At 33.0% G+C, this 10,186-nt stretch overlaps 1 protein-coding gene across 5 annotated transcripts in view; it reads right to left on the reverse strand.

The window, feature by feature from the left end:
• The window catches only part of LOC133185173 (CUGBP Elav-like family member 2), a 43,821-nt gene extending 34,570 nt beyond the window's left edge, over positions 1–9,251 (reverse strand). For 2 of the 5 annotated variants that reach the window (XM_061320233.1, XM_061320230.1), the window contains exons 1-2: positions 8,930–9,247; positions 3,719–3,891 (exon numbers count right to left, since the gene is read on the reverse strand). In XM_061320233.1, coding sequence (XP_061176217.1) covers positions 3,719–3,891; positions 8,930–9,081 — 325 coding nt within the window. In that variant the 5' untranslated portion in view covers positions 9,082–9,247. Of the gene's footprint in view, positions 1–3,718; positions 3,892–8,929 lie in introns of all 5 variants that reach the window. The other 3 variants (XM_061320229.1, XM_061320234.1, XM_061320232.1) reach the window with 3 other exon arrangements.
• Positions 9,252–10,186: the final 935 nt, after the last annotated feature.

Genomic DNA, 10,186 nt, shown 5'->3' on the forward strand with positions numbered 1-10,186 from the left:
TATTGCAATGTTTTTGTAGATAATTTCTTATAAATATAACATCATAAAATAAATGCAGAATTGTTAGAACTTTCTTCCCATAATTCAAAGTAATTTTATCTGCAGGTGTTGTGAGGCTATCACACTAAATGCAAATTTTACAGGCACAATTTTTGTTAAGAAATCATAGCATTCTGAAGCCAGAAATTTTAACTTCATGATTTTATAAAATCTATTGAATTATCAATGAATCATATTTTGCTTAGAATCTTGGGAAAAGAAAATTAAGGAAAACCATTCCAAAATTGCCAATGAGTGTGAAAAAAATGGAAATAGGGCTAAAACTGTCCTCAAAATAAGTTTATAATTATAAAAATTTGTTTTTCAATGAAATTTATGGTGAAAAAATGAAATGACTCCTCATTTACGATCGTATACTGTATATGATTTTCTTATTTATCAAAGTACAGTTAATAAACCAAATTCCATCCCTAAATTATTTTTCCCCTTCCTTAACATAAAAATTAATTAGGACCTCTCTTTCTTTATCTACACATTAAGTTTCTTAATAAATCTCCACTAGTTTTCACCCCCCCCCCTTCATTAGCATTTAACATTAGGACATCTTTATGTTAATCTATGAGTTCAGTCTTTTTTCTATACCATGCAGAATTACAAGGGGTCCAGCCTAAATTCCTTTGCAAAGGCGTATTTTTCTTTGCAACAGAGAAAATGGCGGAGTCGAAGCGGAGACTGGAAAGAAGGCCAGTAAACATCACGAAATTTTTAGTTATTTGCGCATTTAATTCGGTATCAAAATATGTCGTTTCGGTGAAGCATTTATTTGTCTTTTGGAGGGATACTTTTGGATACCCACGACTTACATACCAAAATTCTATTGAAATAAAACGACATGCCTTGCAGACACGGATTGAATACGTGTGTCATCATATGAGGGTAAATACTGTCTTTTACAACAGAGTACATGTTGAATGGAAAATAAGAGAAACTTATCTCATATATTACATCAAGACTCCTTATTCAAACATGACTTTCTGTGACAAAATGACAAAATTTTGTCTAAATTCCAAAATAAAGGTAGTATAGGAAATATTTCATTTGCAAATTGCGGTTCAGGGCTTGTTTTTCCTGTGCAAATCACTTTGCTGTATAAATAATACAGAAATTCACCATCACAACGATTACAAAAACGAAAAATACAATCTGATAAATTTGGATTTAATCAGTACGTAAGTTTCAAGGTATTGCTTCCTTCAAAACTGTTTTCATAACCGGTCAGATTTATCTATTTCAGGAAAGAGCACTGCATCAAATGCAGGAAGATTATTACCAGCAAATATTTTCTTCAACAATACCAATAGACGCAGCAGGACTGTATTCATGTAATCATTATGGGAAGTCTTTCCGAACCAATGAAAAGTGTGATTTGTATTAAAAAAAAAATAATTTTTATAATAAAGGTCTTATTAAGTACCGCGAAAACAGAATGTATGCCACAAAACTCTTCCCACCTCCTTCTAAAGTGAAATCTAAATACAACAGCATCGCCAGGAACTTGTAAAAATCCAAAGAATAAAAAAAAAAAACTATCGTGAACAGATTGAAATCATCAAGATTGTGTAAGATAATCAAGTACATTAAATCCAAAATGTGAAATATTCTTTAATTAATCGTCATATGAAGGGTTTAATGCAATATATTTCTTGAAATATTTTTTCCAATGATATCATCGCATAGCATTTTTTAATCTCTTATGGAATCATGCTTTCGGGTCCGTACTGCGTTGGGGGGAGGGGGGGGGGGTGTCTAAGGATATTTTTTGATGTAGTTTAACAAGGTAAATTTTCATTTGGAATCCCCCCTTTTTTGAAAACATTGCAATGGGATTGACTTTTGAATATCATTGTTATTTTTTAGAAAACATTGTCTTTATTTACGAAATAAAAATTGGAGAAATTTTAATTTTGTTGTTTTTTACCATGAGCAAATAATATTTGATGCAAAGCCTATCTGTTCGTTGGGGGGGTGGGGGGGGGGGGTTCCAAAAGAATTCTACTAAAAATTTTAAAAAAAAAATTAAAAACCATTTCCAGAAAGTTAATACAGAGTGATCTTTTTCTCAGTCACCAAATGTTTAAATTCTGTCTTGATACACGTACATGTTTAAATTTCGCCGAACATATCCTATGCTAAAATACTAAGTTCATTCTAGTTACCTAATATGTATATAAGTATAAATGACGTGTCTAAGACCCATTTTATATTACGAACCTATGACAAATTTCAATGATTTTATTTTTAAAACAAATGTCCATATTCAAATACATGTATGCAAATTGTACAGATTCAACTGTCAAAACTTTTATTCGGGTTCACAGTTTATATCGACAAGAAACATTCAATACATGCAATACTTGTGTACGAATACTTTAAGATGATGAAAGAGAATGACAGTTATAAAATTGTCATCATCTTGAAATGTATATCACTATATGACAATTTTCATCGTAAAAATAAATTATTATTATAAAAATTGAATTTCAGTAATTCATGAGTTACATTGCAAGAAATATATGTGATTTTCTACACCCTATACAGTTCCCTTTCCAATGTCCCCACTTTCAACGATGATAGAATTTTAGATCCATCGACCATAATCCATCCGATCGCAAACAGTCTAAATACTCTTTGGAACTTGCATATGCCCTTGTCCAGAATTTTTTTCCTTATTTACAACCTCAGGTTTGAGCGTATGAAAGGATCAGTCTCTAGAGAGAGAAAAAAAATTTAAAAAAAAAGTGTATCAGAGGTAGGGAGAAACTAACAAAAAATACACCCTCCCCAATTAGAATCATAGGATTTACTGTGTACACACCACTTATATCATGCTGGGTGACAGGTAATTTTCATCGTGAAAAGTATGTATACAATTTGATTGCAAACACTATATTGCTGCCTGTAATTTTGGCGAAGAGGCCTTTTCAATATAACGACCAATGTTCTGAATCACAGAGTTGCAAAGTAAACATGTCCTAATATCGACTTTGCAAAGTAATTTTAATCTTAAAGTCGTAAATTGTGGATTAAATTTCTAAAACTGGCTTTGTGTGAATGGAAATTGTGTTTTTCTAATATTTGACCGGAAAATTTACAAATATATGTAATTTTTACAGCTTTGAACTGTGCAGTATGTTACAAATAACCGATGATTGGTTATGAATGCGACAAACAATAGAGACATGTCTATGGTTTTTCTTCAATAATTTTTTCATCTTAAAGTAAATCTCTTTAGCTTAGTTTTCCCACTGGAAAGGATGGATAGGCGCACCGAAACGTAACATTCATTTATCAAAATTAATGATTATAGTTCCTAAAATTACATGAAAGTTACTGACCTTGTTTTCTTCTCCGCTTCGTATCCGCCATTTTTTCGGTTGCAAAGAAAAATACGCCTTTGCAAAGGAATTTAGGCTGGACCCCTTGAATTATTTCCCTTTATGAACATTTGTTTATGGCAAGACACACTCAAGTATTTTTAATGGGAGCCAGATAGTTTCTGATTAAAGCTTGAATGTGAATGAAACAAACCACAAACTGGTTTGTAGTAAATTATTATTATTTAGAGTAAGTGACATACTTTCAGAGCTCACAATAGTTAACTCGATTGGTTATTACAGAGTTATCTACCCTTACTTTACATTACTACAGAGTTACTGACCTTTACTTTGTCCTGTGGCTTTGTCACGGAGAACGTTTAGCTGATACACTGCACCAAACTCTTCAAACATTTTGCGGAGATCATTTTCATCCATCGACCTTGGAATTTGACCAACAAACATTTTGATGGCATCTGGGTCGGGCTCTGATTTTTGGACCTGGCCATTCATTGTTCTGAAATTATTTTTTTTTAAATATAAATAATAACCAACAGTAAAAACACTTATTTTCATGGAGTCAAATTCATGGTTTTAGAAATTACTGGTCTGAGGGGATTTGGAAGCATGAAATTTTCACATTTCCTAGGAGATATAAATTTGTGGGTCTCATCTCTTCATACCACAAAAACATTGAAAGTTGAACCCTCACGAAAATTAGTGATATCACACAGTAGATATCAGTATCCAATACTTCATAAAACATTCAGTATTGCATCATGGATAATACTTAGTCTGATTCAGTTAAAATAAAAGCTATTGTTAGGAATTTCAAAGTACATTTCTCTTTTAATGACAGTACAAAGAAAATTTTCATTTATATGAGAATCCTTGAATGTAACAACATCAAACATAAAAATCAGGGCTTTCAACATGATTAGAAACAAATGTTACTTTGACAAAAATAGGAGGTACCTTGTGGAAGCAATTTTAATTTAATATGCTCAGGGCTAGACAAATAGCATTGCCCGACGCCCGGGACAACCAATTTTGTTTGGCGGGCAAGTTATTTGATAAGTGGTACCTGCCCGCGGACAAGTGCTTCTCCAGTTAACAAAAAATCAAATGTTGTTTGTTTTATCGCTGTTGAAATGTAATGAATCACAGTAGAGCACCTGTTCTTCGCTGCTGTTCATCACTACATCGAATACTCGGTCGGAACTCCTCTAGAATTTAGCCATTTATGTGTAGTTAAAATACACACAGGACGTAAAACATAGCAGCTATCGATTCCATGTCAAAAAAGTTGAAGAGGATTTTAGACCTTTTTAGGTATTGTAAAAAATAATGTAAAAATTCATGCCGTGAGTACAAACGTGTTATACTGATATTAAAATTGGAGCTGTTGACTGGCGATCACTGAAAGTCACAATCGACATGCAGTGATGGTTTTCATAATCAAATACTTTATAATATTCAAAAAAAATTTTTTTTCTCTTTCAGTATTTTTGGGATGTTAAAGTAATACAGAGAAAAGTTTAAATTATGCACACTGCACAAGCTAAGAAATCTCCCTGGAACAAGACTTACCCCTAAATTTTTCCGTGCAAAAAATTAAGCTATTTTATTTCTAGTTTCGTCCCCATGTAGTGTACGTATCAGTTGAGAAATAATTTAATGTTTCACGATAATGCTTTAATTTTATGTTAATTAAGAAAAAAGTGGGACAAGCATATTTTTTGGTAGGACAAGTAATTTTACGATGGTAACCTGTCCGAGGGCAAGTACTGAAAAATTCTATTTGTCTACCCCTGATGCTATCAAATTTTTCTTCAACAATGTTCAACAAATAATCTGGCCGGTACAATCATGATTTCAGCCGGGTAAAAGTACAGAATACTGGCAGATTTCTAAAAGGCCTTAAAAATATAAACTGTTCCTTGACAATAAGCCTTATAAAGGAACCTAAAAATGCTCTTCTGAAAAACTTCACAAGTATGTAGCAGAAAGTGCATCAAATGACATCTAGTATTCCTAGACCTCACAATGTGCTAAATGTGCATCATTCATTACTTTATTGGGCATATCAAAAAATGACAAAATTAAGCAATCATCACCTACTCTTAGGCTATACAAATCATTACTCCAATTAGCAAATATCAATACTTAGTAAATGAAGGCACAAGATATATTTTGAACACGTTATGCCTATATGCTATAAAATTCCAAATTAAAATATTTCAAACATGTCAAATAGCTATTAAATTTCAAAAGGTAGGTCACTATGACCTAATTTTAGGTCCACAGTTCATGAGGCCCCCAAATGCATATCTGGTATTGTTAACAAATTTAAAGCATGTTGGAATATTGCAAGGGTTTGAAAGACATCATTAACAAGCCTATCCTCAGGAATGACAATGACTCTTTGTGATAGGACAAGTATAACCATGCAGAATAATTGCTATACTAAAGTCATGTAGGAAATAACTTTCATTTAGTGAATGCTGAAAACTCCTTAAAAGTCAGTTTTTTTCCTTCTTTTTGAACCATTTTTGTCCATTAAAAATATATTATACAAAAGGGTGGGGAATTTCAAATCTTCTATTACTGTCAATTCTTTTTTTTTTTAAATTAATCATCAGTTCCTTTTAAGCAAGCTCTATTGCGTCTACTGTCATTTTTAAATTTACCACAAATTTTAACTTATCTCCACCATATTTTTAAATATTTGGGCCATCCTCTGTGTAAAATTCTCTCCTAACAGAGGCGAGTTTTCCCAGTCCTTATGTATGTTACAGAGTAGAAATTATGTCATAAGGAAAATCAATGAAAGTGAAAAATATTTCAAATTGCCAAAATGAAATTATCTGACACTCCGACCACCAAGCTTCTGAAGTAACGTCCCTGTAGATTGACAATGTAAGTCTCCATGATAGATTTACAACAGTTTCCAAAAAAATTTAAGATGTAGAACTTCTCACTGATTGTTTAGATGGGCACTGCATTATTTAAGTTTATTATTCTTATTTATATTGACTTATGTGGGTTTTAATTATTTTAGAAATAAATCACTTCTGGGTAAAATAAAGACATGGGAAATAAGACCACTTACTTCTCCTTTGAACAACATTCAAATATAATGGATATTAGTAAAACTTAAATTATAAAGAAAATATTTCTCTGCTAGATGTTCAGGCATAAAGATCTTCTTAGGTATAGAGTATTTTTAATGTATGCTCAGAACTTAGACAACAAACCTGGGTCTGAAATTTAATGAAATGCATAAATTTGGTAGAGGCCGGGTTAAGTGCTCATTGTATTCATGCTACCAGTTTGTCTGCTAATTCTTAATCAGGATTTTTGGAGAACATCATAAAGTTTGACTGTATCTCCACTCCTCAAGTTCTAGTGGAGCAGAAGACCATGAAATTTGTAACATTTTGTTCCCTTTCTCCAGAATTGTTATTCATCAAATTTAGTGGAAATTGTTTTCCAAGAGGCAAAATTTTTTAACAATCAATATACATTTCACACTATGCACAGCAATGGATGGATATTTGGCAACTAACTCAGAGTAGACTCATAAAAGGACATTATTTGAAACTTTTAAAATAACTATATGTTTGCTATAATTCTTCATTAAAATATCTTAAATAATTTTAATGCACCCTAGTCAATATTATTAATGTAAATATATATCTCAGAACCTCTCGCATAGGAACCAGAGTTTCCTCTGACAAAAACTCCTTCAGAGTCTATCACCATCTTTTTTCAATAAAAAACACAATAAAACAGACCTTATCAATTCATTCACAAGCAGTGTCCATATTTTACAAGGACTTTATCCACTATCTCACGGTTTAAATGAAGATGTTGTAGATAGCATAAAATAAAGAACTTATCGCTAGATTGTTTTAAAACTTGAGGGTATCATTAAATAATTGATAGGGCTTGGAGTTTTACGCTGCATTTGTAGTTTCGTCCTTGTCTACTGAAGAGATTACAAAGCTCTTATGACGGTAAGGTGTTTAGAAATGAAATAAAGCGCATCACATCATCTCTGGCAGAACAAACATTGAGTGTACTTAAACACATGAGAATTTGATACTATAATCAGAGTCAATGCCTCCCGCGCTCCACGGGCGATTCATTCCTGCTCCATGTGCTGCCCCCTTTATGTTCTTTATGCTGGTTGGAGGTTAAAGAAACTCAGAGCTCCACTATTCAGTTGTTTCCATTATGATGGCTCTTAAATTCAGCCAAGACTAAAATGCCTTCTAATTCTGTGTTCATTTTATGTAAAACCCACCAAATCTTTTAACCCATCAGTTTATTTAATGATTAAAAGATCATTTTCAAAGATTGTGCCCCATGTGAACTACGTTAATGAATCAGGAACATGTTACAAGAAGTCCTGAATCTGTGTTACAAGTGTTCTGTACAGGAAAGAAAAATATAAAAAAAAAAAAAATTAATGCAGCTTGAATATTTCTGAGTGACATTGAGGGCCATGAAACCTAAAGGTTAACGACCAAGTCCGCCAACCTGTGACTTACGATGCCTTAGGGGCTTGGTATTATTTCATACTGTTAATTTAATTCCTTCTAATTATTTACTTTTATTTCCATAATAACATGCCACAACTTTTCTCACTTCAAAACAAGCAAAACGTTAAACTCTTTACTCCTCCATGATATAAGGAACCCTTTGTACATAAATACATTAAATTCCAAATGTAAAATGTACAATTTAACCCTATAATTACAGAATCAATTAATCGTAAAATTATATTACATGTAACATTAAAGTCCAATTTCCAAGAAATGCAAGTTTAAAAATTAGCAAAAGACAAACAGGGTTTAGTTTGACCTTCTTTGACAATGGACTAATAAAGACAATGGTCGTACAATTAAATACGGTACACTCTGTGAGAGTCTAAAGATTAAGGTGATCTGAAGCTGAGTTGATACAGAGTGTAAACAAAGCTTTTTATCCCTGTGACCAGAAAATGGCCTCAGGTTATGACCACTGTATTGACTTAATCAATAAATTCCCTAATATATCTCTGTGTTTCTTATAACAATGCACAGCCCCCATTAATTATGCCACCAAATTAGATTGAATTTATGTAAATTCCCTCTTTGATATTCTCCACATATCACAACTTCCTGAGGTCTTTCCCTTTTTTTAAGCTTTGAATATTAAGCATTGAATCGCCTCAGGGAATATGAGAGAATAATATACATATCAATGTCTAGGTTTCCTTAGCATAATTTAACACATAACTGTCAACACTTGATGAAAATGTTTAATTGATATCTTGGTCCTCATACCTTCACGATATCACAGAAAAGCCGCTATTTATACCGGAATTCCTGACTTCACCTGAGAGACTTGCATAAAATTCATCTGATATATATATCACTATGACAACTAACTGCTATGGTTACCTGTCCAATGACCCCCCAAGATCCCCTCCTGACATTAATTCACTCTGACATAACTTCCTCTGTTTATCATTCCACGTCACACACTCCTTTAGATCCACCCCTCACCTTACACTGACTTCCCCGTCACTATAACTGGACAATCGCGATTTCTTCACACATCCTCCTTCCTGTTCGGAGTCCGACATCGCTTGGTACAATCCCAGAATTCCACTGTCCCTCTCACCAGCCCCGATTCTTACAACCGACCGCACAAGCATGTGTTCACAAAATGCACTCCGGTGTAATTCACAACATAATTCCAAAAACTTTTTTTCCTCCCTTTTGTGTGCGGTTATTTTTTTTTCAGTTAGAGCACAACTTAATAGAAACCTCTTGTGTGTTGCAATGTTAAGCAACAAAAATTGGCATATTCAATTATTGAAATTCATAGCAGGAGCTGGAGTCATTTACATGATGAGGAGTACAACACTACTTGAGAGTTTTATTACATGGTGGGAATTTCTCAGAGAAGGAACTAGCGTTGGCGGTCTATTTGTGGCCCTGAACTCACTATCAGCATGTCCAGAAGGTCCTATCAGGGAACGGGAGTGTTGTCACCCTGGACCCTATCTATAGACCTATAACTACGGCTCAACCAGCAATGATTTATCTAATCAAAGTGAACTTGTTTTTATTCCAGAGGATAATTATAGCTTTGTGTACCATTCCTGCAACAATTGATTATTTATCAGCCTTAACAGTCACTTCCAAATAAAAGCTTAGTAACCTATCAATAATTCTCTATCATCAGAAATCAACTGCAGGTAATTCCTGGCTAAATCTCCACCGATCAAATTTATTTTTAACAGATACAGGCAGAATCTTAATACGTCTAATGAAGAAAGCTGTCCAATAAAAAAGAAGGCTATTTAGCCGCACACACATTTATTTATTTTTTAATTTGTTGTAACACACTAGCAATTGACAAGCAATCCCCTAAAATTGGCATAAAATGAAAATAAAAAAAAATTGTTCATAGAGTAAACATTCATTCTTATGTTATTAAATGATATTAATGAAAAAATACAACTAAGTATATTCATAAATATGAAATCAAGAAATTTGGTCTATAGTAAGCTTTCAACCCCCCTCCCCCCTGCTTCAAAGGAACAAAGAAACCCAAAAAGTTTCCTCAACAATACCTCTTATAATATTCGTAGACAAAAGTCTTCCTTTACCACTGTTAAGATAATGATAGTGTTTGTATGTGGTAACATTTTCACTTAGAGTAAAAACATAAACTAGAGGAGGATCCTTAATTAATGTGATCACTAATGAACGCTAGCACACAGACATCTTAATTCTACTGAAGTACAGGAGAAC

This window comes from Saccostrea echinata, unplaced genomic scaffold, assembly GCF_033153115.1.
Source record: "Saccostrea echinata isolate AGI-Se365-2 ecotype Australia unplaced genomic scaffold, CSIRO_AGI_Sech_v1 ptg000012l, whole genome shotgun sequence".
In the NCBI taxonomy this organism is placed as follows: Eukaryota; Metazoa; Mollusca; class Bivalvia; order Ostreida; family Ostreidae; genus Saccostrea; species Saccostrea echinata.